The 27,759-nt window shown below is 49.2% G+C and overlaps 1 protein-coding gene across 4 annotated transcripts in view; it reads right to left on the bottom strand.

Moving 5' to 3' along the window:
• MYH11 (myosin heavy chain 11) overlaps positions 1-27,759 on the bottom strand; it is a 111,058-nt gene that overhangs the window by 68,924 nt on the left and 14,375 nt on the right. For all 4 annotated transcript variants that reach the window (XM_045072131.1, XM_045072132.1, XM_045072133.1 and 1 more), the window contains exons 2-3: positions 25,143-25,504; positions 15,106-15,262 (exon numbers count right to left, since the gene is read on the bottom strand). In XM_045072131.1, the coding sequence (XP_044928066.1) occupies positions 15,106-15,262; positions 25,143-25,487 (502 nt within the window). In that variant the 5' untranslated portion in view covers positions 25,488-25,504. The remainder of the gene's footprint in view (positions 1-15,105; positions 15,263-25,142; positions 25,505-27,759) is intronic.

The following is a 27,759-nucleotide window of genomic DNA, read 5'->3' as shown; positions in this document are numbered from 1 at the left end:
GTATCTCCAGTACCTTGCACATAGTTGGTGCTCAATTATATTGTTGGATGGATGGATGGATGGGAAGATGAATGGTTGACTGGATGGAAGGGAAGGTGGATGGATGGGTGGATGGATGGATGGACGGACAGTTGGGTGGGTGGGTGGATGGGTGGATGGGAAGATGGATGGATGGATGGATGCATGAATGGATGGACGGACGGACACTTGGGTGGGTGGGTGGATGGATGGACAGACAGTTGGGTGGGTGGGTGGATGGATGGATGGGTGGTACTGGAGAAGGCCATTCCTGTGTGTCACTGGGGAATAGAGCAGACAGTAATGACCATATCTAGAGGGTGGAATTCTATCACATAGGGAAGGTCTAGGCCCACCACAAGGCAACATGAATGACTGGGCAAGTTCCATGAACGCTGTTCCACCTCGAATTAGTCCTTTTCTTCTCTCAGATTACAGATGGGCATTCTGGTGACTCATTTGAGCCACAACCTCAAAACAAAAGGAAGAGATACCAAAACACTACTTAATTCCTCTTTCTTGCTCTAAGTTTTTCCACCTTGAGGTGGCAGTACAGGCCTCAGCTGCCTGCGGGCACCATGTTCAGGGAGTGTGGAGACGCTCCATTCAGGCAAGTCTGACCCCTGAGCTGAGGGCCAAGGGGAGGCCCTTGCAGGGAGAAGGACCCCAGGAACAAGACAGAAAGACGGAGCGCTCTCCCTCTGCATCAGAACTCCATCCCCACGGAGTCTCATCTTCCAGTCCAACTGCACTGACTCGTACCTATACCGCCGTCTTCTGCTCTGATTCCTGGCTGCTCCACACCCTTCCAGAAACATCCACATCAGGAATACCCACACATGTGACTAATGACAGACGCCTAAGTTGGTCTACTGTAACAACATCAGCAGTAGTGGAAGACTGGATGCAAACCATTTGACTGGTCCATCTACTGAAGACAAGCTAATCAAACAACTTCTAATAGTTAAACACTGGTGTGGCCATGTAAGGGCACATTAGGCAGCCAGTAAAAAGGACCAAGCAGATATTTACCCACTGATGCAGAACTCTAAGATACGTTAAGCTAAAAAATAAATAGCTAGGAAAGATGGCAATATGCCTTTTGTGTCTTAAAAAGAAGGATATAGGGGCATCTGGGTGGCTTAGTTGGTTAAGAATCTGACTCTTGGGACGCCTGGGTGGCTCAGTTGGTTAAGCAGCTGCCTTCAGCTCAGGTCATGATCCCAGCGTCCTGGGATCGAGTCCCACATCGGGCTCCTTGCTCAGCAGGGAGCCTGCTTCTCCCTCAGCCTCTGCCTGCCATTCTGTCTGCCTGTGCTCGCTCTCTCTCCCTCTCTCTCTGAAGAATAAATAAAAATCTTAAAAAAAAAAAAAAAAGAATCTGACTCTTGATTTCAACTCAGATCCTGATCTCTGGGTCCTGAGATTGAGCCCCCAATCGGGCTCTGCACTGAGCCGGAAGTCAGCTTGGGATTCTTCTAACCATTCCTTTATCTCAGCAAAAAAGTGGTGAATAGAAAAATACTGTTTTTTTTAAAAAAAGATTTTATTTATTTATTTGACAGACAGAGATCACAAGTAGGCAGAGAGGCAGTCAGAGAGAGGAGGAAGCAGGCTCCCTGCTGAGCAGAGAGCCCGACGCGGGGCTCGATCCCAGGACCCTGGGATCATGACCTGAGCCAAAGGCAGAGGCTTTAACCCACTGAGCCACCCAGGCGCCCCTGGAAAAATATTCTTTACTGCTCTTAGGGAAACCACTGTAACCCCAAAGTTTAGGACCCAGGGGGAAAGAAACAGCCACCACCTACAATGCCTTCAGTGGCTCCCCCTTCCAGAGTGCTCACTGTAACTCACTGCGCCTGCGCTGAGCTCCTTTGGTGCAGCATGACCCATTTAATTCCCATGGCAGCCCTGGAGGTGGGCACTAACATCACCCCCATTTTACAGATGAGGAAAACAGAGCGCAGTAGGTGACCTGTCCAAGGTCACAGCACCACCACCCCTCCAGAAGATATGTCTGTTCTGAAACTCAGAAGGTGACCTTATTTAGAATCAGGAGGTTACAGGTGTAATTAAGGATCTCCAGATGAGATGATCTTGGACTTAGGATAGCTATCTAAATCCATGACCACTGTTCTTATTTCTGAGGGAAAAGTACAGTGAGATTAGAAGTGCAGAGACAAGGCCCCATGAAGGAGGAGGCAGAGACAGGACGGGTGTGTCTACAAGACGAAGAAAGTCAAGAATGGCCAGCCACCACCTAAAGCCAGGATTCTCCTTCAGACTCTCCAGAAGGAGCCAACCCTGCCCATGCCTTCATTCGGGCAGAAAAAAAAAACAGGAGAAAAACCTTTCATGGGGCGCCTGGTGGCTCAGTGGGTTAAAGCCTCTGCCTTCAGCTTGGGTCATGATCTCAGGGTCCTGGGATCGAGCCCCGCATCGGGCTCTCTGATCGGCAGGGAGCCTGCTTCCCTTCCTCTCTCTCTCTGCCTGCCTTTCTGCCTACTTGTGCTGTCTGTCGAATAAATAAAATATTAAAAAAAAAAAAAAAGCCTTTCATCTCCGAGGGGCACAGCAGGGAGAGACAGCAGTCAGGATCACCTCTCCCGTGGAGGGGAAACCTGCTGGGGAAGGTGTCCGGCTCTGGCACAACCACCAGCTCCTTGTTCTGGAATTCAGGAATATGGATGTCTGTGCCTCCAACTTCCACCCAAAGGAGAAACCCGCTCAGGGACAGAGCCAAATAGGAAACCCATGAAAAACGGAGCAGGAAGTAGGGGAGGGGTAGAGCACCCTGCGATCAGAACCAGGCAGAGAGAGAGACACATACTCCACCCCTGCCCAGAGGGGGCTGGCCCAGACAACCTCTGCTATTTTAAGGAATGATTTTGAGACTGACGGACGGACAGACGGGCTATCTTGATCCCTCTGCTCCAGGGAGAGGGACAGGCTTTCCCAGCAGTCTTGGGAAGCCTGGCCCAGAGATTTATAGGGTCAGACGCTCGTCCTGGGGCCTTTCCCCGCCAGGTCCCCAGGAGAGGCAGCAGACTCCTGGGGAAGGTTCAGAAGCTGCCAGGGCAGCTCTGTGCTGGGGGCTGCCGGGGACCTCTGGCTGGGGACATTCCCATCGGAAACGCACTGCCTCCAAGCGTGGGAAGCTGAGGGTACGGGCAGAAGGAGGGCTTGATGTAGACACTGCGTGCTGACCCACGACTTCCTGGGGCATTCTGCCTCCTTCCTGAGCCCAAGCTTGGGTCTGACACAAGAGAGCAGAGTCCTCTGAATGTGGGAAGCAGAGTCTCCTCTGAGCTTTGTACCTGCATCTTCTGCCCACGGCACCCTATTCCCGCCTGACGCATTCTCTTCTTCCTCCTTTTTCCCATTGAGGTAAAATTCACACAACATGAACCAAGTACAAGTGAACAGTTCGGTGGTGTGGAGTATGTTCATAGCTTTGTGCCCTGTGCATGGTGTGCCTGGGGCAGATCTAGTTCCAGAACATTCTTATCATCCTAAGCTCTCAACCCATTTAGCAAATCATTCTTCCTTCACCACTCCCATAACTGCTAGCAACCAGTGTCTGCCTGGCTTCACTTAGCGTGGTGTTTTTGAGGTCCATCCCTATATTGTGGCATGTGTCCGCACTTCCTCCCTTTCCATGGCTGAGTAATATTCCCTTGCATGGATATACCATATTTTGTGTATTTATTAATCTGCCAATGAGCATTTGGGCTGTTTCTACCTTTTGGTTATTGTGAAGAGTGCTGCTCTGAACATTCAAGTAAAAGTTTTTACTTGAGAACTCGTTTTCAGTTCTTTGGACTAGAGACCGCAATCCATTTTTTTTTTTATTGAAGATTTATTTATTTATTTTAGAGAAACAGAGAACAAGCATGAATGAGGACAGGGGAGGGCAGAGGGAGAGAGAGAGAGAATCTCAAGCAGATTCCCCACTGAGCACCGAGCTGGACACAGAGCTTGATCTCACGACCCTGAGATCATGACGTGAGCCAAAACCACGAGTCGGATGCTTAACCTACTGAGCAACCCAGGTGCCCCACTCCCAATCCATTCTTGAAATGGCACCTTGAGAGTCACTTCCTCTATGATTTTCTCTGACTCTATATTTCCTAGAGCTAAACTAGAGACCTTTCCACTGCATGCCCCCTCTAGGGTTGCCATGGACAGTGGTATAAGTTGCATAACTCAAGTGGAAACCATTCACACTGGTCATTATAGATTTGTACATTTATTAAAACAATCTTCCGGCAGATAGAGGAAAAGTGCCTTGGGACAGCAGTGCCTTTTTCTATTTCTATAAAGGTACCACATGGCTTCATGGTGGCCCTGGCTCCAATAGCCCAAAGGCTCCCTCCACTGTAATCTAATGTCACTGTGATCATTGTTTTAATTCAAGACGTTGTAGTGGGAAAAGGTATAGATTATATGGAAAAATAATGGATCCTTTATCCACAAGAGGACTCTATGGATGAAGGGGAAATTTTCCATCTTAGAAAACAATTTTGCTGCTTTACATTATTTACAATAGCCAAACAGTAGAAACAACAAAAAAATCCATCAACTGCTAAGTGGAGAAGCAAAAATCCATACCGTGGAATATCACTCAGCCAGAAAGAAGAAATCTAACACTGACACCTGCCACAATGTGGATGGACACTGAAGCCATGATACTCTGAGAAAGAAGCCAGTCACCGAAGACCACATACTGTAGCATTCGTGACATTGATAGGAAGTGTGCAGAACAGGCCAATCTAGAGAGACAGAAGGTGGACAAGCAATCCTGTGGAACTGGAGGTAGGAGGAGGAAATGGCTACCAACAGGCACACAGTTTTTTTTTGGGGGGGGTGGTTAGAGATACATAAAATCAGATCATGCTGATGGCTGCCTTCTCCCCCACCGCCGTAAAGTCACTAGTGACCAGGGAGCTGTATACTTTGTAAATATTTTATTTATTTATTTGACAGAGGGATAGAGAGAGAGCACCAGTAGGCAGGGTGGCAGGCAGAGGGAGAGGGAGAAGCAGACTCCCCACTAAGTAGGGAGTCCCATGTGGGGCTCGATTCCAAGACCCTCGGATTATGACCTGAGCCAAAGGCACTTGCTTAACTGACTGAGCCACCCCAGGGAACAGTGCCCCAGGGAACTGTATACTTCAAATGGACTGATTTAGCATACATAAATTATACCACAATAAAGCTTTTTAAAAGAAACTATGTTAATTTTACACCATCTCTGAATCAAGAGACCTGCCTCCTTAAACTTCACATAGATCTGTTTGTTTTTCAGAAGTTACACAACGGGGCCGGGGTGGCACAGTCAGTTAAGTGTCTGACTCTTGATTTCGGCTCAGGTCATGATCTCAGGGTCTTGGGTTCGAGGCCCCGCATCAGGCTCTGAGCGCAGCAAGGAGTCTGCCACAGGTTCCCTCTCCCTCTCCCTCTGCCCTTCCCCGCAGCTCGTACACGCACATTCTCTCTAAAATAAATTAATTTTTTAAAAAAAAAGAGAACAAGTTACAAAACTGCTTTTCATGCTTTTCCTACGGGCCCCTGAGTGGCTGAAGGGCAAGGGCTGGGCCTGATCCCAGCTACTAGGAACAGAGCTTGGCACATAGTAGGTGCTCAAGAAATGCTTTCTCCTTTGCATCTCTCTCCCCCAAGGCAATCGAGACAGAAGCAACAAAAACACTTCTGTCTATGGTCACAACCGCACTCAGCAAACACGTCCTGAGCCTCTACTGGAAACACAAAGTTCCTGAGGACCTACTGAGTCTGTTTCTGAGAGGCCTGGGATGCAGGGTGGGAGTCAGACGGGCAAAGAAATGAAGGCGGGAAGCGAGCAAAGGCTCCCATAGGTGTTTGCCCAAAATGCTATGGACAAGAAGGTTGCTTCTGCAGCTGCTTGAGACAGAGATGCGAAGTCTTCACAGCTGAAGTGATTCTGAGCAGCGAGTGTAGACTGTGTAGGAATCACCGGGGTAGGGAGTGTGGGAGACACCAAGGAAGTAGAGAACCTCATGCAGGGGGCCTGGCACACAGTAGGTCAGAGATGGAGAGAGGACAGAGTCCAGGAGCAGAGGGGTGCAGGGCTGGGGCCGGCAGTCCAGCATCGCCCAGCCCAGAGATGTGGGGTGCTCCCTACCTCACATGCACCCCGAAACATGCCCCCCTCTCTCTCTTTCTTCTCCCCAGATTCGGGGTCCGGCTTTGGATGTGCCAGTCTGCGAGTCAGCGTGCGGAGGAGAGCAAGCACTCTGGTGGTCCCTCCCCTGAAGAGGCCTGAGGACTCTCAGGGGATGCCCAGCTCCCCGCAGACCAGCTATTTCGGCCCGATCCCAAACACAAGCTCGTGGTTGATGGCTGGGGAGCCAGAGGCTTGCGGGTTGACCATAAAAGGAGAAAACCAAGCTGGGACTGAGAACAGACCCGGGCTCACGGCTTCTCTTCCTTCCCATGCCAGGCTGTTAGGGGACCCAGCAAGAGGGAGGTGGCCAGGCCTATGTCACAAGAGGGGCACCCTTCCCCGCCCCAGCCAGTAAGGAATGGAGGACACAGCCTCCCCTGTATGCAGAAGAGCACCTGCCTAACTAATGCCACACGAGAAGGTAAATGTCAGGGCCGGGCCTCCGCTGTGGGCCGCAGACAGGTGACAGCCGAGACCTGCGACACCGGCCGGGAGCGGACAGCGTGTCCCCTGTGCACTGTCCAAATCAACCCCTGCACCAGCTGGGGCAGGCCCAGTTCTTAGCCTCACGGCTCACAGAGACTCTAACCCAGCTCCAGGGCCCTTGGTCCAACCGACTACTGGGCAGGTCAAGGTCCTTCTCCTTCTCAGGGCCTTTACCTCGTCCTCCAGCGGAGCTGGTAGGAAGAGATTCCGGGTGGGAAGAGAGAATGCTGGAGCCCAGCAGGAATTTTCCAGATCCACAGGGACTTCTGACATCTCTCATAGCAGACCTGGCCAGGTGATGGATGGGGTCTGGGAAGACCAGTATTTTCCTGGGGGGGCTCTCGGGCCTCAGCTCCCGCCTGCCCCACTCTCCCTCCTCCTTTTTCTGCTCCAACCCCACCAGCCTGTGGATCCCATAGGCATCTCATTTGTTACGCCCACGTGTCCCCTGCCCTGCCCTCCCAGACTCTTGGCAGCCTCCAGGGTCCACCTCAATGCCCCCGGGAACTCCCTTCCAGAGCCCGTGTGTTTGTGGGGCTGATTTGATCATCTACCTGCCTTCTCCCTCGCCTTGTTCCTACCAAGTAGCTGGTACCCCACCTCACCAACCCCACCCCCCCACAGTGGGGTCTCAACACTGTTGAATTAAAAGGGGAACAGGGAGCCAGGTGCCCTCTGAGGTTGGGGGAATGCAGAGGGAGGAGGCCGGCGTATGTGTTTGTGCTCAGCAAAAGTCCGCGTGGGGTGACTGAGGCGATCAGGCCTGCTTCTTCAACTCGATATTTACTGCTTGCTACCAAAAAAAAAAAAAAAAAAAAAAAGAATTCTCCCCATCTCTCTCCCCTCCGTCTAAGTAAGACACCAGAAGCACTCCATAAAAGGGTTGTAAGAATCAGATGATCCTTACCCTTCCTCACTTCCTGGCAAAGAACGTGAACTTCTCGTGATCACTCAGAGTGCCCACCTACATGTCCCAGGGCCTCCACGATGACCGACCTGGGCAGACAGAGACCCCATCTGCCCACCCCACCGCCAGGCCAGACGCAGAGCTGAGAGCCGCTGCAAAATCTCCAAAAGGCAGAGAACAAGGCACCTGGTCCCCTCCACGGGGACACATTGCTGCAACATGGTTTCTGGAGCAAAATGACTTGGAATGACTTTCTGGCTCTACCTCGTGGGCCAGACGCTGTCCCTCCGAGGGAAAGAGGGATAAGAATCCACGCCTCTCCAGAAGAGGAGTGAGAACAGTGAACTAAGACTGGATGGACACAGCTTAAAATGACCCACGGCACGTGGAAGAATTCGGCAAGTGCTCTGATCATCACCAAGCCCATCGTCCACGTCACCCAAAATAGTGAGCTTGTGCAGCAGCTCTAGACGGCAACAATTCTGTCCCAGGGGGCCGGCATATGAGGCCAAGAGCTGTGCTTTCTAATGAGAGGGCCGAAGCCAGTCCCTCAGTCCCCTGGGGCCTCAGTTTCCTGGCCTGAAAAACGGAGGTAAGAGCACGTCACTACCATGCGGCCTAGGAGGAAAAAAGCAGTGTTTTGAGGGCAGCAGAAGGTGATGTCTCTAGGTGGGACATGGGGCTCTAGGGCCAACTCACTCGGTGCACTGAGGGTCAGTTTTGCCCATCTGTGAAATGGGTGCTCGTGGTGCTGCAGAGAGCCGAGCTGTCCGGGCTTTCCAGAGCAGTGAGCTGGGCTGGGGAGGACATCGGTGCCCTCCTTCTCTCTGCCAAGCTTACAGAGCAGCCTCTGGCGGGTTGGTGAGCCTGAGCCGGCCCCCCAGGACCCGCCGACCTCGACCTCCCTCGGACAGAGGGACACAGAGTGTGGGAACTTGCCAAGCAGAGAGCTTAGAGGTTAGCTCATGCCATCTCCTAGATTTCTCGTCAGTTTCAAGAGGGTTCAGCCAAGAGCCCCGGAGCTGACAGAAGCCGGCCAGCCGGGCCATGATTTCTTTTTTAATTCCCTGAGAGTGGCCTCTATCCATGCTAATTACATGAGGACGAAACACTCTGCTCTCCCGCATAGGGTAACAAATCCTGAAGGCTCCACTTGGCACATCAGGAGGAAATCCTAGGCGCCTCTCACACCCTTCTCCCAGGCACATTCCCCCATCCCTGGGGACCCTGCAGGGGAGGCGGGAGATCCAAAGTGGCTTACCCCCCGGGAAGCCTCATGGAGCTTTCCCCACATGCATCCTGCTAATTTACCCTAGTCGGTTAACTCTGGCTTCACTAGGGCTGAACCTTCAACACTCCACATGTGTAAGAAGGTAGACCTTCTGGGAGCAAACCGCCTTCCACGGGACAGCCCAGAGCTCAGCGCAGCAGCTGGCTGACCGGGCAAGCCTTGGGCTCCGGCATCAGATAAGCCAAGTTCAAATCCAGCTCTGAGTCTCCCAGGGCCTTGGGCAAGTTCTCTGCCTCTCCCGAGCCTCAGTTTCCCAGGCTCTAAAAGGAACCCCTGGCCCCAGCGTTGGATTAACTGACAAGTCATATGAACACAACCCCACGGGCACATGTGCACGTGGGAAGGAAGAGAGGGAAAAATAATGAGGAATTTTGAAAGGATTCAGTATTTGCTGTTTCATAAAAACCAGCAACGGGAAATGCTGTGGGGAAAAATAAAACCTTTGCTGCCCTTCCTGACTTTATAGTTTAGTATCGCTTTTATTCTAGAGTCCGTATGTTGGATTATAATAGCTTCAAGGCTTTATTTTATTTTATTTTTATTTTTAAAGATTTTATTTATTTATTTGAGAGAAAAAGAGAGAGAGCATGAGCAGGGAGATGGGGAGGAGCAGAGAGAGAAGCAGGCTCCCTACTGAGCAGGGAGCTGGATGCCTGGCTCGATCCCAGGATCCTGAGATCGTGACCTGAGTGGGTCCTAGGACCAAACTCTCAATCTCTCTCTGTAAAATAAATTAATTAATAAAATCTATGAAAAAAAAAATCCACTATTATCATTATCACCTCTTTGGAAAAGAAGATTTCAGAGAGAGAATTTCCATTCAAGGATAGTGGGCTGGACCCTTGCCACTCATGCCCCTTCCTCCCCAAACCTGAGTAAAAAGACAGTAAAGGGACTTTCTGAGTTGAAATGAACTGGAAAAGAGAGAAACGCAAAGAAGTCTTGGAAGCCAGAAAACAGGACGAGTGAGGACAGTCGCAGGAAAGGAGACGTCTAAGCTCCAGTGGGCAAAGCTGAAAGCAGCCTGATTTCATCACAGACTCCCCTACCTCCAGGTCAAACCTCAGTAACCGGCCACAACAGGGGGCTCGGGAGACCCGGCAGAAAAGAGGGCTGACAAACACAGGGATCCGCTGGACGTCCGTCTGAGAAGCCGCTAGACATGCCAGATACTGTCCACGCTCCCTGCAGCCAAGGATCTGTCCTTCCCCCAGCCCACAGAAGGAGGCAGATTTTATTCTCTGCAGAATGAAATCCCTGGGCAGCACCAGGGGCCATATTGAAAGGATAACATGCAAGTTCCCTTCTTCCACAGTTTGGAACCCTTGGCCTCTTAACTAGACCCTCACAATGACGGGAGACAGACCACGGCACAAGTCTTCCCTGAAAACCTGATGAGCACAAGGACGAAAAAGATGGAGGGGCGCCTGGGTGGCTCAGTTGGTTAAGCGACTGCCTTCGGCTCAGGCCATGATCCTGGAGTCCCAGGATTGAGTCCCACATCCGGCTCCCTGCTCGGCAGGGAGTCTGCTTCTCCAGCTGACCTCTCTCATGCTCTCTCTCATTCTCTCTCTCTCAAATAAATAAATGACATATTTAAAAAAAAAAAGAAGAAGAAAAGAAAATGATGGAAAGATCTATGAGAACGGCTGCAGTGGAATGGTCCAGCTCTACTCAAACGATAGCCAAACTCATCACTGGCTAGCCCCTCCTGCAAGCACATATATAATATGGATATGATGACAAGTTAAAGCTTAACAGAAGGCTCATTAGACAAAGTTAAAGGAACTGCCCAGAAAAGGAAAAAAAAAAAAAAAGAGAGAGAGAGAGAGAGAAGAAGAAAAAGATAAGGAAACGAAAAAGGGACAGTCCTGGAATTCAGTTCTGGACATGACAAGACTTCTAGAAAAGCAGAACAGAGGACACAGAAATAAATCATCAAGTAAGTAATTCACAAAAATAGCTCAGAGTATAAGACCACGAGTTTATAGATGAAAGGCGTCCACGAAGTCTCCAGCACAATGGGTGAAAAGAGACCCAGGACAAATCCCATCAGCGTCATGAACACGGGCATAATGAAGGGTCTAAGAGCTTCCAGAGAAGGAGAAAAATGGTTTTTTTTTGGTCACACGGAAAGGATTACGAATCCGATTGCCTTTTATCTTCTTAGCAACGAAACAAGCTAGAAGGCTGTGAAGCCATGCCTTAAAAACGCTGAAAGAAAACTAGTGCTTAAAACAGTACACTCAGCTAAACTGGCCTTTACCTACTAGAGATGCATCAAGTCTTCAGATGAGATATGCGGGACCTCAATCTGTCTCATCTACATCCTGACTTCAGAAGGTACTAGAAAAGGTGCTCCATTTAAACAGGAGAGTGAATCAAGGAAGAGGAAGGCACAGAAACCAGGAAACAAGGAATCCACCATGAGAGGGTTGAAGCCAATTCTAAACATGCTAAGGAAAGTCCCAGATGTTGGCTGCCTGTCATAGAGGGTAGCTGGGGCAGGTTGGAAGGCTCCAGTAGTAATTGCCTTCAAGGATAAGCTATAAACAGGGTCCCCATCATATATCTGGACATACTTAAAGGAGATCAACAAATTTAGAAGGGAGAAGTGGGGTAGAATTAATGACTAAGTGCACTCCTTCATTCATCAACAAATATTAACTGAGAAAAAAAATTAACTGAGCAGCTACTAAGTGCTGGACACCAGTAGAGATAGAGTTGAATAGGCAGACAAGGATAGAGTCTGGCTTTCACGCAGGGTGTGGGTCCTCAGGAGCTTAAGGGTTCATGTACCACGTTCGATGGATGTGTTCGCCCTCCCCAGTCCCCCCTCTTCACACTTCATCTTGTCCTACAAAGGATTTAAGGAGGAAGCCACAGCTGTTCCTTCACATCTCCAACGAGACAGAAAGCTCATTGCGCATCCCAGCCAAGTGACATTCCAACCTGGGAGCACGACCTTCATCAATGGAGTCAAAAAAACTAGGCCTCCACCTTCCTTGGCAAAAACCAATCTTCCACTTTCTAGAGAAAATGTTGTTTTTCCCAAGCTTGTATTTTCCCCCCACGATTTGTTCCACCGGAGTCTATCATTAGTAGTTTTCCAGAAAGTGCCAGGTAATGCCAAAATGAAACCATATGGAGCAGCTGTTGATTCACATTTGAACTCAATAGACCAAATAGAGTTTGTATCATAGAGTCATCACGAAGGACAACACAATGGAGCCTTTATGGAGCACCCCCAAAACAAAAGAGCCCTTCAGAAAAACAGATGACCCCTCTCGTAAATCTCGTAAGTCTGCAAAAATTATTCTCGTTAGCTGCAGGAATCAAACATGACATGAAGAACTTTGTGTTATGCTTTCATGGGATTTTGTCAAAAAAAAAAAAAAGTTTAAAAAATCAACCCTTAATTTTCTACTCAATCTAAGAATTAGTATCTAGCTGCAGTTATAACCAAATTCCTACTATATGCAGCTAAAATAGACTGACAGTTGGCAAGGTCATTTCCCCTGTCCAGTCAAACCTTTTCTCCCCCCTTACAGTGCAATTTTGGTCCCTGTTTGAAATGATTTTTTTTTTCTGGAATCAATTATTTTCAGACAATCAAAATTTCCTCCATTTCAGAATATTCAGCTCAGTTATGACATGAAAGCTAAATGCCAAAGTGTTGATGGTCGTGATCTCTGAGTGATAGGATTATGGGTGCTGGTATATTTTCTTTAGCTTAAATATGTTTTAATTCTTCTAGGATGAATGTCCAATATTAAAGGTTTTTTAAAGTCACATACATGTATTTTAAGAGCACTGTGCCCTTCCCCTTTGCTAACAGAATTTCATTTCATTCTGGTGTTCAGAGAAAACGTGCTTATGGGAGCTCCCTCAGCTCCAGGAAAGAACCAGAAATAGTCCAAGCCAATTATAAAGGTACCAGTCCCCTTTGCCAACGATTAGTTTAGAAGTTGGCCTATGCCCAAAGGTTTAGCCAATGAGACACAATTACAAACAATTACTAACATCCCAGTCCTCTGCCAACCATTGGTTTAGAAGTTGGCGTGTGACCAAGTTTTAGCCAATGAGATATCAGGGGATGCCTGCTGAGGAGTTTCTGGAAAAGGTTTTTCTACCTGATACAAAAGAGACAAGAAAAGAAACTAACCTTCCACTTTCTTCAGGCTTTTGGACATCATTGCATAAAGACATGATGTCTGGAGCTACGGTTGCCATTTTGTGACCATGAGGAAGAAGCCAAGAAAATCTCAAAGGAGTCTGTTTTTGAGCTTCTCAACTAATTAATCCTGAAATCATCAACCTGCACACTTCTTGTCATGTGAAATAATAAACTCCTATTGTTTAAGCCACTTTAATTGGTTGTTATATGGTATGCTATATTTTTGTGCAACTAAAAGTACCCCAAATGACACGAATACTATAACTTGGTGATGTTCAGCTTCCTTAAAAAGATGTGCGAACCATCGCTATAAACTTGTCCATCAAGGGAGACCACAAATAATTTTTTTTTTTTTTAAACAAAGACACATACCTAACTCCAGAAGCCACCCTTCACAACTAAGATTACATCTCTGTAGCCCTTTCTGCAAGGCACCATCTGCTGGTCTTTGAAGGTAATGGCAGCCCCTTGTCTGCAGTGATCCAGCTTGGGTCACACATGTGGGGTTTGGCTAATTCTGTCAGTAACTTGGAGGCACTTCTACTGGTTGGCTACACCTGGATCCCCGCCCTCAGGTGCTTCCAGAACTGAGCTTTCAATTCCTGACTCAGAATAGTCTTGAAGGTAGCTACTCCAGAGGTTGCAAAGTCAAACAGAAGGGCAGGGCAGTTATCATGAACAAATGCCCCAGGTAAGGACTGGGGAACTGGAAAACTCGTGCCCCTCACAAAATATATACACTTTTTATATATCATTTCCCAGTTGTCAAAAGCTGACAACCACTTCAAGTATCCTTAAAACTGTATGGACCAAATCAAACTTATCTGAAGGCTGGAGGCAGCCTGCCAAGCTGCTGGTTCATAACCTCAGGACTAGTCACCTTATAACCACATGAAATCATATACAGCTTTAGGACTGCCCAAGTCCTTTTCCATGGCCCTCTCCCAAGTGTAAGAATGGGAGAATGCCTGTGTCTCAAGTCCAGATCCATGTATAGGAAAGAAAACGTTCTCACCCCTCCCCAAAGATAGTCACCCTGGGATGGGTGATGCACCCAAAATGCACCCAAAACGTGAGGAGGAAAGCAAGGACTCAATCGTTCTGAGGCAAGGGGATTTACAGAGAGAGGACCAAGGCTGTTGAACAGGTAAGCCGTACAACTTAGAGATGCCCCGATTTCTTTTTCTTGTCTTATTACACTGGCTAAGCCTTCTAGCACAATGTTCATTAGGGGTGGTGAGAGTGGACATCCTTACTGTGTTACTCATTGTAGGGGGCAAGCATTGAAACTGTCACTTTCTGGAAACATCTCCCATCTTGGTCTGAGTGGTGGCCAGATGACTGCGGACGTAGGCCAGAATTAATTTTAGGCTGAACACGAAGTTTGTGGACCTTATGCCCTCTACTGTATGTATATTTTACCTCAATTAAAAGTTCATTAATAATAGTAATACTAATCATAGTAATACACAAACACGGAGGTGATATCCAAAGGGCTTCCATTTGGACAAGGCTGCCTGAGAATCTCCATAAGCAGCAAGATGGACCTTATCGCTCCCTTTTTACAGATGGGGACACTGAGGCCAGAGAGGAGAAGACTTCTCACACCACTCCATAGGGCGGCAAATCCAGAGGTGGCTGGCTGGGACCCGGGGGCTGACGGCCACCCTCTTCCCTCCGGAGGTGAAGAGGGCTTCGGACCGTCCAGCAGACAGCTGGCCGGGCCCGGGGCAGCAGAGGAGCTGGGGCGCAGAGCAGTCCATGCCCGTATTTGCTCAAGCCGTCCGCTCTCCCTCACCCTCCCAGCCGTGCACCCAGATGTTCGGCCGGCTTTTTCCCTTTTTCAGGCACAAGGCTCCTGGGGCCCAGCTCGGCCTGCCAAACTCTGCATTCTTGGCGAGGACTGCAGGCCGGGCGGGCGGGCAGGAGGGGCCCGGGCAGAGCGGGAGCTCCCGGAGGCGGCCCTCGGCAGGGAGCAGCGGCCGCTGGGCAACACCCTGTCCACCTGGAGGGCAGCTCACCTTGCAGCATGCTCCTGTAGGCCGTGTCCGCGATGGCGTAGATGTGGGGCGGCATCTCGTGCCTCTTCTTGCCCTTGTACATGTCCACGATCTTCTCCGAGTAGATGGGCAGCTGCTTGTAGGGGTTGACCACCACGCAGAAGAGGCCAGAGTATGTCTGCCAAAGAGAGAAACCAAGCTTACTTGCAGCATGGGGCTTCGGCGAGAACTTAGACACCCCAGTCCACCGGGTCCTGACCCAGCAATGCCCATCGCCGCCTGCATTTAAACACGTACTGAGCACCTCTGCAAGCATTTGCTCACGGCATCCTCACGACAAAACGTTGGATGCATTCGTATTGCCGTTGTAGAGACGGGGAAACTGAGGCTCAGAGTCCTAATGGGAACGCCTGGGCTTCACTGATAGGAGAGCTAGAGGGGAAGAGGAGGAGCAAGGGGCAAGCCTGGGTTTCCGGGCCACCTGTGTTCTATCTTAGAGCTGAGTGCTTTCCGACAACTGGGGCTCAGACCCCTCTCTGGGGTGCAAGCCCCTCTCCTGCAGGCCGCCTCTCACCTCCCCGAGCCTCCGTGTACTGGACACTTACTAGGCACCTGTACCAAGCTCTAAGCCCTTCACGGGCATCTCTTCATGGAGTCCCCTTATCTCCCCTGTGACTGTCACACTGTGATTTCCCTGCTGCCCGTGTAACAGACGACGAAAACAGGGTTGGTGAGGTCGTCGCCGGGAAATTCAGAGCTAGCCAGCACGACTGTCCTACCCCAAGAGAGCTCACATTCACTTGACGGTTAACAAAACTCCACCTCATCTGTGAACAGAAGGGACGGACACAGCTGTCCCCCAAAAGGAATGGCCCTGACACACACTAGGGCACGGACAAACCCCGAAAATGGCATATGCTCGGTATGGAAGAAGCCAGACACAAAAGGTCACCTTGTGTAGGATTCCATGTATACAAAATGTCCAGGACAGGCAAATCATGGAGACAGAAACACAGCCCTGGTTTCCAGGGACTGGAGGGAGGGGGAATGACTGCTCCGGGCAACAGGGGTTTCCTTTGGGGGAGGGGGGATTCATAAAAACATTCTGGAACGAGATAGTGCTAATTGTACAACGCTGGAGATCAGCTAAACACCATTGAATTTTCCCCTTGAAACGGCTCAAATGGCAAATTCTAGATTATTTGGATTTTATCACAACTAAAAAAAAAAAAAACACAGTTGTGTAGGAAAAGTGCTGAAGGCCCTTGGCAAACCCCACTGTGTGCACACACGAGGCATTTTCCTTGCTCTGGCCATTCTGTACTAGACACCGACTTTTCCCTGGGCTGAGGTCACAGCTCGGGGGGCAGGCTCCATCCTGTCCCACAGGAACTGATTTTCCCAAACGATACCATCAGTGCTGCCCAAGGCTCTAGCAGCTAGGAAGCAGGCCCTCTCTCCCTCCTCCTCCCCCTGGAAGGGACAAACACAGGAGCAGATGGCCTATCTCTGGGTGACACTCAAGACCAAGCAAACACCAGAGAGGTTAAGCAACTTGACCAAAGACACAAAGCGAGACCCTAGCAGCGCCAAGCCCAGCTCGGCTCACTGCCAGGCCTGGGCACCAGCCATGAGGCCTTCTGACCTCTGCCTGTCCTACAGAAAGAAAAACAAATTTGTTCACTCAGTCCCTCATTCAGTGGGTACGTCCCAGACACCGTGCAAGGCTCTGGGCTTAGAGAAGACAAAAAACACAATGTCCTTCCCACAAAGGGATTTCAGTCTTGCCCAGAGCTGACTGGAGGAGGAAAGCCCCCCTCAGGGCTCAGTCTGCATGCGAAGGGACAATGGGGTGTGATGGCCCTGCGTGAGAAGGGGACAGAATCTTTGAAAAGTATAGGGTTGGCAGGTGGGAGGAGGCACTACCCTAAAAAGGCAGGAATGAGGTCAACACAGGCCTGTCTAAACATCCAGCAGCCTTTTGTTGAGCACCTACTGTATACTGGGTCTGTGCTAGATGCTGGAGATAGATAAGTCAGTGGTGGCCCCCTGCCCTCCGAGAACCTGCAGATCAGAGCGGGGACAAGGATATTTAAAATAATGTCACTCGAACAAGGATGGAGCCAAGGGAATGAGGGGAGCAATAAAGAGAGGGTCCTAGGGGCGCCTGGGTGGCTCAGGGGGTTAAAGCCTCTGCCTTCATGATCCCAGGGTCCTGGGATCGAGCCCCGCATCAGGCTCTATGCTCAGCAGGGAAACTGCTTCCTCCCCCCACACCCGCCTGCCTCTCTGCCTACTTGTGATCTCTGTCTGTCAAATAAATAAATAAATTTTTAAAAAGAGAGAGAGAGAGTCCTAATCCCCACTGGGGGGGCAGTCAGGGAAACTTCCAGTAGGGAGGAGCTCCCTGCCCTGAGCCTTAGCAGACAAGGAGGTGTTAGCCTGCTCAGGAGGTAGCGAAGGCGTGGAAGGCAGCAGGGTGAGGGCACGCATGCCGGGAAATTATCAGCAGTTTAGTGTGTCTGGATCATAAAGGAGGAGACAAGCGAGGGTAGAGGCAGAGGCTCCTACAGTAGCAGGTCCAGGCGGACCCGCACTCGCCTGGTGGGTCCACTGTCCGCCTGGATGCCCCCTCCCCCATCTGATTGTCCAGCCCCCTCCCGCCATCTGGCCAACACCAGTGCAAGTACCCCGATGGCCAGAGCACCCTCTTCCTCCTCTCCAGTCTCTACACAGGCCTGGGCATACAGCAGGTGCTCACTAAATGCCTGCCCAATAAATGCCTGAGGGGTATGTTAATTACAGAGATTCCCCGGAACAGGGGCGGCAATGCCTTCATCTCTGTGACCTGGGGCTTTGTGCTGGGCTAGCACACAGTAGGTGCTCCAGTAGATGTTTGCTGACCTGGTGACAAAGGCCAGGGGCTCTGTGTCCTGGTTCCTAGCATAGGGCCTCGGGTGCAGTAAGTGTCCAAATAATGATCAGTCATTTGAATGATGGTCAACCAAGTTCTACCCTACCTCTCCTTCAGGTTTTAACTCCACTTTCAGATGCCCCTGGGCTGTGCCCCCAGCCAACCTCCATGCCCTTGTTGGAATGTGGGTCATTTACACTGTAAATGACATTACATTATGTCATTTACATTTTACATAAACCTCCCTCTCCCCAAGCCCTTGACCTGGAGACAGTCAAGGGTAGCAGTTTAGGGTACAGAATCGAGTACTGAGAACTTGTTTTGAACCAACCCTCCTCATTCTGCTACTTCCTTCCTGTGTGACCCTGGGCAAGTCTCTGGACCTCTCTGAGCCTGTTTTCCTCTACTGCAAAATGAAGGTGTGTAATAGCAGATCCTTCGTGGGCTTGCTGGGAGATAATGCTCATGAAGCACTTAACAGAGTGTGGAGTATATAACAGGTGCTCAATAAATGTTAGTGACTAGACCCTGCTCCTTCCCAGCTTGGAACCGTCACACGTGCTGTTGCTTCTATATCTCCCATCCATCTTCCCAGAGCCATTTCCATCTCCTCTTTTAGGGCTCATCCTAAATATCAGCTCCCAGACTGCAAGATGCCCTGCAGGGGCCATGCACAAGGCAGACACTCAGTAAACCCTTGCTGAATACACTGAATAGAGGAAAGAAAGAACGCACGGCTCTCCCAGCTCCATCGCCAGCTACCGAAGAAGCAGCACTTTGCTCCTATCTGCCTAGGACAGCACTTTGCTCCTATCTGCCTAGGACAGCTCCTGGTGCAAAGCCCCCAGCAAGCCCTTAATCCAAGTTTCCAGGCAGTTCTGAATCTCTGTGCAGTTCAGCACATCCTTCCAGGGCACAGAGACCCGAGAGGAAGAGCTGGGCAGACAGGAGCACGTCCCCACCCAGGGTGGCTGGGCTTCAGAATCTGCAGGCTTGAGCTGTTTAACCTCGGTTCATTTCACCAGCCCCGGCCCCCCTGCAGTTGGTGGCCTTTCTGCCTCCCTGTCCCCCACGAACTTGACCCTCTCCAGCTGGTCAAGTTCAGAGTTTCGATATCCCCACCTCCTGTGTTCCAGCCAGCATCTCAGGGCTCCTTGCCACCAGCAGGTCCCAGCCACAGGCCCAGGGTTTCCCTCTTGTGACCGTATTAGGAAGGGACTCGAGTTCTTCCCTGAGACTTTATATGGTCAGCCACAGAGCCCTGAGCAGGCAACTGCTCCCACAGCCTCCTCCGGCAGGAACAAGAACGAGCAGGGGAAGGTGGAAGGAAACTAGGCTGTAAGTCACACAGCCCAGGGCAGAACCTTAGCTTGGCCCTCCTCCATAACCTGCAGGATCTGTGCGAGTGGCCGAACCCTGGAGCCTCTTCTAACCCATCTGTAAAATGATGGACAGGGGCGCCTGGGTGGCTCAGTGGGTTAAGCATCTGCCTTCAGCTCAGCTCATGATCTCGGGGTCCTGGGATCAAGCCCACGTTCCCTGCTCAATGGAGAGTCTGGTTCTCCCTCTGCCCCTCACACCTGCTTGTGTTCTCTCTCAAATAAATAAAAATTATTTTAAAGTACATTTACATGCATGCATACATATACAAATATGCACATATTTGCCTGTATAGGTATAGAATATTTCTGGATGCCTACGTAAGAAACATGCTCGAGCCTTCCTAAGAAAGGGAACAGAAGATGAGGAATAGGAATGAAAGGTCGAAATCTGAACCTCCTGATATACTATTGAATATTTGCCTGTATGATCTATTCAAAATAATGTTTTAAATCAGGCCAGACAGTTAACTACACACACGAGAAGAAGCCACAAGGCATGATCTAGGCTTCTTATTTTTAAATATTTCCCTGGAGTCTTTGCATGAACAGCCCCGTGTTACTGGAAAGCTTCTTTGAAAGAATAACAGTCTGAAAGATCTAAACAGTGAGGTCACAGGGCTCAGTCAGGAGCAGCTCCCAGCTGTGTTTCCTTTCCACCTTCCAAGATCCAAAGAAGTAATGCATTTTTTTCCCCACCGTCCAGGACCCTCTGGCATTCAGGAGGCCTCTGCTCATAGCCTGTTCTCAGTACTCCATCAGGTCACTGGGCCAAATGCTCAAGTTTGGAAGGAAGGCCTCTCCTTAGCTCCCTGGCCTTCCCAGAACAGTGAAATCAGAACCAGAAAAATACCCTCTGGGGTTCACAGGTAGGGAATTGGGGCTGGGAAACCCAGTGAATGGGAGACTTCATCTACCTCTGTTCTGGATCATGTTCCCAATCCCAGGGCCTTGGCACAGACCTAGAAAGTCCCAATGTTGACAGGGCACGCGCAGGTTAGAGATGAGTGAAGTGAGCCAGTTAGGAATAAAAAGCAGGTGTAGCAATCAATAACCAAGAACACTTAGCCCCAGGGTTTGGGAGACAATAGGGAGCAGTGAGGCCTACGGAAAAGACAGGGCCCACACCCCATCTAACAGGATGGTGACCTAACAACCTGAGCCCCGGGCCACCAGCTCCTCTCCTTTTTCAGGCAATGGCAGAAACTGAGATTTTCTTTTCTATTCTTTTGGAAGGGGGAGGAGAGTGTGTAGGGAGAGGAGATATATCAAACTAATTCAATTTTTTAAAAAATCACTCACTCTGGGCTAACAGCTTACAACCTAGTAGGTGCTCAAGAAATCATAATTAGAAAGTTGAACTTCTTCCTTCTCTGCACATGAAGGTTGTCCAGCTCCAAGCTAATAGCACCCATGGCAGCATCCCCACCTGCCGTGGCCCACACCCATCGTTCAAGCTCAAGGTTCCAGCTCTCCTGGGAACCTTCACCATCCACAGGGAGCCAATCACTCCAGCTGCAGAATAGATAAACCTTCCCTGGACGCCAGCTCTGCCCACTTCCAGCAAGAGGACTGAGCACAGCTGAGCCTCAGTGCCCTCTGGTCTCTGAAATGGATAATAATCTCTTGTTTCATAGGATCTTTGGAAGGATTAAAAGAGCAGCAGTTCGAAGCAGTGGTTCCAGGACCCGCCTTCCTGGGTTCAAGACCCGGCTGTTTCTCATCAAGTTATGCAAGTTTTCTAAGCCCCAGTTTATCTGCAAAAATCTGATTCAAAACAGGGTCTCTCTCTCACATAAAGAAAAGAATAGTAGTAGCTCTAGCATCTCGGTATGAACTCGTAACATGGTCACAGCGGCTGTAGTCATTGGTGTGGAGGTAACGAGGCTTCTCCGAGAGTCTAATGAAAGCAAGACCCCTGCCCAGAAAGAACATGTACCTATACCTAGACTTGACCTTAAAATCCTTGGAGGCTGACAAATGTCTTAGCGCCCAATTATGGGAACTGAGTATAGGATGTGCTTTAGGGGGAAAAAAAAACTTTTTGAGATAAGAACACTTAACACAATTGTGGTCCACCCTCTTAACCAATTTTTTTTTAAATAAAGATTTTATTTATTTATTTCAGAGACAGAGATCACAAGTCGGCAGAGAGGCAGGCAGAGAGAGAGGAGGAAGCTGGCTCCCCACCGAGCAGAGAGCCCGATACGGGGCTCGATCCCAGGACCCCACCCCATGACCCCGAGATCATGACCTGAGCTGAAGGCAGAAGCTTAACCCACTGAGCCACCCAGGTGCCCCAACCCTCTTAACCAATTTTTGAGCGTACCATACAGGATTGTTACTGTAGCCACAATTCTCTAGAACGCACTCCTCTCCATGACTGAAACCCTGTACCTGTTGGACAACACCTTCCCATTTCCCTCTCCCCAACCCCCTGACCTCACTCCCCATCAGCCAGCATTCCAGGCTCTGACTCTGAGCAAGACGCTTTTCAATGCCTCATGCGAGCAGAACCCCAATTGTTCGCCCTCCTGTGGACGGCTTTATTTCACAGTGTTGTGTCCCCTGGCTTCATCCCTGTGGCCACAAATGGCAAGATTTTCCGTCTTAAGGCTGAATGTTGGTCAATGGTACGGACGTACCATGTTTTCTTTATCCATCCTTCGTCTTAGAATCTAGGTCCCTTATTTGCATCTGGCTCAAGTGTGTCTTCTCTTCCTCCCCTTCATCAGGAAGCAGCCTCAGGGCCAGGGCTGGGCCTTGTCACGCTCGGCATCCCCCCAGCAGGAGAGCCTAGAGAGTTCTACTGGACAGGCCAGAGTTTGACCCCCCAACAGGTCCCTTCCCAAGCAAGTCACGTCAGCTCTCTGCCTCGGACATGTCACGTGCAGGATGGGAGGTCAGCCTTGCTCTCACCACAGGACGGGAAGGACTTAGGATAGTACCCACTACCAGCAAGGCTCACACTTGGCTGAGCTTCCTCTCTCTGAACCCCCTGTCCCATCCCTCAGCCAAACAGTAAGGACAGAGCCAACTGCTGAGTGGTGTGCTGAGCTCCTAGCCGAGGGAACCCAGCGCCCAGAAGGGCAGGTGAGTGTGGACAAGTCACACGCATGCGCCGTGCGTGATGTGTGCCATGAACAGATAAGGCAACAACCTGCTTCTCGAGGATAAGGACACAGGACCCAATGGCTTCCATAGACTCTTCTAGAACCCAGAGGACAAGGGTCTTCATTGGAGGTGAACTTTGCAGAATGGAGGGGGAAGCTCTCTCCATCAGCAAAAGCCAAGTCAGCATCACCTGCTGTCATGCACTAGGCTTCCCCTCCCCGACTTCCTCGTCTCCTCCGTCATGGACAGCGGATTCTATTTAAGGGAATAAACTGACCAGTAGGGAGTGAGATAGGAGTACGCGTGCAGTCAGGCTGAAAGGCTTTTCATCTAAACTGTCCGGAGAAGCATAGCAGGAATTTGAAGCTTTGATTCATTTTTTTAATCTGCTGTCAGATTAGATATTCTGGGTCTCAGCGCCTTCATAAACCTTTCTTTTTTTTTTTTTTTTTTTTTTTCTGATTTCTATTTTGGGCTCCAATGCGATTTCAGAGGACAGCAGGTAAGATTTATACACAGGCCTGCCCTTGACCTCCTCAAGGGAGAGAACACATCTGAGATGGGGAAGGCCTGGAAGAGATCCATCCTGCCCCTTCTCCAGCCCCTGCAGACCGGCCTCCTTAGAAATGCCCAGGCTGTACGGACAGCTCCAAGTCGATGGTATTTCCATACAAGGAGTGGCTCGGACCAAGGGGACTTTCCCTTCGTAGTTAGGGAAGTTAAGGAGAGGCTTCAGCTCTCTGAGATCAGTTTGCTCACCTGTAAAATGGGACAAGTATCCTTATTCTGGAGGCATTGTGTTGATTAAATGAGATAAGACCCGTCAAGGCACACAACAGGGGTTAGAGGATATATTGGATAATTCCAGGTTGCTCCTCTAATCCCTCTTGGCTCTTAAAAAAAAAAAAAAAAAGCTACTGTTGGGACGCCTGGGTGGCTCAGTCGGTTAAGCGTCTGCCTTCGGCTCAGGCCATAGGGATCGAGTCCCACATCGGGCTCCTTGCTTAGCGGGGAGCCTATTTCTCTCTCTACCTGCTGCTCCCCCTGCTTGTGCTTGCTCGCTCTCTCTGACAAATAAATAAATAAAATCTTAATTTTTAAAAAAGCTACTGTCAACCCGTCTGACATTTCCATATGAAGAAGGGATCATCAGTTACGACACATCCACAGCATAGCTCGCACAGCCCCTAAGAGGATATCTTTGGGGTTATAATGGAAGTGTGGGCACGATCAGCACAGACTCATAGACGGAAAAAAAGAGCGAGCAGGCTAACGTATGTGCGCGGGCTTGTAAATACGTAAACACATACCATTCTCGCAAAGAAAGCTCAAGAAAGGACCGTTTTATCGGTTATGACCTCTGGGGGAGGACTGATTTTTTGTGTGTGTTTGCTGGGCTTTTCTGAACTTGCCAAATCTTCTGTAATAAACGTGACTTATTTTCCTAATTAGGAAAAAAAATCTGCAGTGCATTTTTATAGATGACAAGGGTTCTTTTGTCATTTTTTTTTTTTTTCGGTCGTTTTCACACACCAACATGGAAGGGGGAGGGAGGGACTATTTCACAGATTTGCAAAAGATCCAAGAAAAAAAGGCTGTAACACGGACATAACCAGCAGTAACACCTGGCACTCACTCGGAGAGCGGACCACGTGCCTGGAGGAGTCCCAAGGGCTTTGTTTTGAGAGTAACCCACGCTGCAAGGCTGGTGCTCAGCTCGTGCTCATCTCACAGAAAAGATAATGAAATTTCAGGGAAGTTAGGCAACTCACCCCAGGGATGAGTGTGCCCTTTCTGAGAGGCAGACAAAGGCTAAACTGGAGGACCCCCACCCCAGCCCAGCAGCTTGATACCAGGGGGGCAACCTAGGTCCTTCTTCCTCTGGAGTTGGAACCCACATACCCCGAGTCACACCATCCTCCCCTCAGAACCTCCTTCAGTGATGCCAGTGTTCTAGCCTGTGCTGCCCAATATGGCAGCCACCAGCCTCACGTGCTGGTGACCACTGGACACTGGCCAGTCCAACTGAAGAAATGAATTTTGATTCCTAATTAGTGACATGGGGCCGGTGGCTACCAGAATGGATGGTAGCAGCTCTGGTCTGCTCTGGTCTGCTCTGGTCTATGCGGGAGACCCAGAGGGGTCCTGGCTCCAGGTGAGGAATTCCCATTTGTGACAGAGAAGACCTCCACAAAAACCTAGCCAGACCCTCATGTCTCCTCCCCACCTGGATGCCCAGGTGGTCCAGCCTTCCCAAAGAGCTCCTCCTCATTTCCAAGATGGAGGAAAGGCAGAAACGACTTCAGTGAGTCTGGTGAGCATCTGCCAGGCACCTTGGCGCTCGGCACAGGCGATCACACAGCATCTTGGCACCTCCTTTATGGGGAGGAAGATGGTTATGCCCATTTCACAGATAGGAACACTGAGGCTTCAGGAGGTGAAAGGGTTTGTTCAAGGTCACAGTACAAGGTGGCGCAGGACTGGGGTGTGAACTTGAGTCAATGATTCTACCTCACCACGTGGGCCCTCCTCAGCTGAGACTTTGATCCTCCCAATCTGTATCCCGAGCACATCTCAAAAGCTCTTCCTTCCCTCAGGGGTGAAGGAGGCCTGGAAGAAGTGACTGGATGTCCCCCCCCCCAGCTACTCACGTAGATAAGTCCTGAGAAGTATCTCTCCCTCAAGTTGTGGAGCACAGAAGCTTCGTTGAGGCATGTCAGCTCTGCCATGTCCTCCACTTTGGAGAATTTGGGTGGGTTCATCTTCTGGATGTCATCTTTGCCAACCGTGACCTTCTTGCCATTCTCCACCAGCTCAACAATCACCTCATCCCCTTTCTCCTCCTTGATGCTGGCTGCCTCGAAGCCTTGCTTCTCCGAAGGGACCCAAACCAGCTTCTTGGCAGCCCAGTCAGCCTGGGCCACTGGGCTGTTGACGAAGTTTTTGTCCACAAAGAGAAACTTCTCATCATCACTGAGCTGGCCCTTCTGTGCCATGGTGCCTGGTTGGTCCCCTGTGGAAAAAAGGGACAGCATCAGAATCTGGCCAAAACTGAGCCCTAGAGACAGACGAATCCTTCTCCTCCCAAGTCTAGGAACGCAGTCTGCAGGAACATTCCACAAAGAATGAAGATGTTCCCTACAGTATGGTTTACAAAGTCAAAGAATGGAAACAATGCCAAGCCCCTCAGAAAAGGATCTGCATCATGGCCTATTGTCCACCATTATGGCGCCCGAGATGCACACCATGGTATTTTCATACAACAAAATGCTATCCAGGGGTTATGAAGCAAGAATAAGATCTACATGCTTTGACACAAGAAGGTGTCCACGTCTCACTGTTTACTGTACAAATAAAAGAGGAGCGTAGAGTTCTCATGTTCCAACAATTCCACATGTAGGTGCAAACTCAAGAGAAATGAAACTACACGTCGCCACAAAAACTTGTAGAAAATGTTTACAGAAGTGTTTCTCACAATGACTAAAATGTGCAAGTGACCAAAGCGTCCATGAATAGATAGAATGAACACATAAAATGGGGTCTAGCCATGCCAAGGAATATTATTCAACCTGGAAAAGAAACAGGGTACTGATACGTGCTACAACGTGGATGAATCTCGATAAAATTGTACCCGGTGAAAGAATCCAGTCACAAAAGGCCACATGCTCTAGGATCCCCTCTCCCTAAAATGTCCAGAAGAGGCAGATCCATAGATACTAAAGTAGATTAGTGATTGCCAGGGGCTGAGGAGTGACAGCTGAGAAAGTATAGGGCTTCTTTTTGGGGGTGATGGAAATTTCTAGAATTTACTGTTGCTGTGACTATACAGTTTTGTGAATATGTGACAAACCACTGAACTGTACGATTTAAAGCAGTGAATTTTACAGCATGTGACTTATAACTCAATAGACCTTTTTTTTTAAATATTTTATTTATTTCTTTGACAGACAGAGATCACAAGTAGGCAGAGAGGCAGGCAGAGAGAGAGGAGGAAGCAGGTTCCCTGCTGAGCAGAGAGCCTGATGTGGGGCTCCATCCCAGGATCCTGAGATCATGACCTGAGCCGAAGGCAGAGGCTTTAACCCACTGAGCCACCCAGGCGCCCCTCAATAGACCTTTAAAAAAAAAATAGAGAGGAGAATGTAAACGGTAGGTGTAATACCCCATTTTTATTTTAAAATGTTTAAAATAATTTAGATTTTTAGGGCGCCTGGGTGGCTCAGTGGGTTAAGCCTCTGCCTTCGGCTCAGGTCATGATCTCAGGGTCCTGGGATCGAGTCCCGCATCGGGCTCTCTGCTCAGCAGGGAGCCTGCTTCCCTCTCTCTCTCTGCCTGCCTCTCTGACTACTTGTGATTTCTCTCTGTCAAATAAATAAATAAAATCTTAAAATAAATAAATAAAATAAAATAAAATAATTTAGATTTTTAAATATATGTCTTATTGTTGTTTTATTATTTATATGTATTTATTTTATTATCATATATTTATTTATAGATATTTCTAAATATTTAAAATAAAGTATTTAGGGAAAAAGGCAAAAAATTAGAGAAATACCCACTTGTGAATATACTTAAGAGAGGTTTTTGTTTTGTTTTGTTTTGTTTTGGAAAGAGCAGAGCAGGGGCAGGAGGTGTAGACAGGTAGAGGATTCCAAATGGACTCTCTGCTGAGCACAGAGCCTGACACAAAGCTTGATCTCATGACCCTGAGATTATGACCTCAGCAGAAACTAAGAGTTGGATGTTTAACCGAATGAGCCACCAAGATGCCCCTAGTGATTTTTATTTTCTACCATTTTCCCCCCAATTTTTTTATTGCAATAAAATATATGTAACATAAAATTCACTATCAACCATTTTTAGGTATATAGTTCAGTGGCATTAGGTACATTTTTATGTTATGCAACTGTCACCATCATCCAACTTGAGAAGTTTCGGGTCCTACAGAACTGACACTTAGCCCCCATTAACTCCCCACTCCACTTCCGCCAACCCCTGGCACCCACCGTCTACTTTCTCTATGAACCTGGCTACTTTAAGTAGCCATAGAAGTGACACTACACTATATTTGTCTTTTTGTGACTAGCTTCCTCACTTAGCACCATGTCCTCAAGATTCACCCATGCTGTCCCTTGTATCAGACTCTCCTTCCTCTTCAAGGCTGAGTAATACTCCATTATATGTATATGCCACATCTCCATGCTTATCCCTTCACTTGTTGATAGACACCTGAGCTGTATCTGTGTTTTAGCTATTGTGAGTAATGCT

The sequence above is a fragment of the Mustela putorius genome, unplaced genomic scaffold (assembly GCF_011764305.1).
Source record: "Mustela putorius furo isolate JIRA1106 unplaced genomic scaffold, ASM1176430v1.1 tig00004007_pilon_pilon_pilon, whole genome shotgun sequence".
Lineage (NCBI taxonomy): Eukaryota > Metazoa > Chordata > Mammalia > Carnivora > Mustelidae > Mustela > Mustela putorius.
Note: the sequence above shows the minus strand (reverse complement) of the source record. Positions and strands in the feature narration are given on the sequence as shown.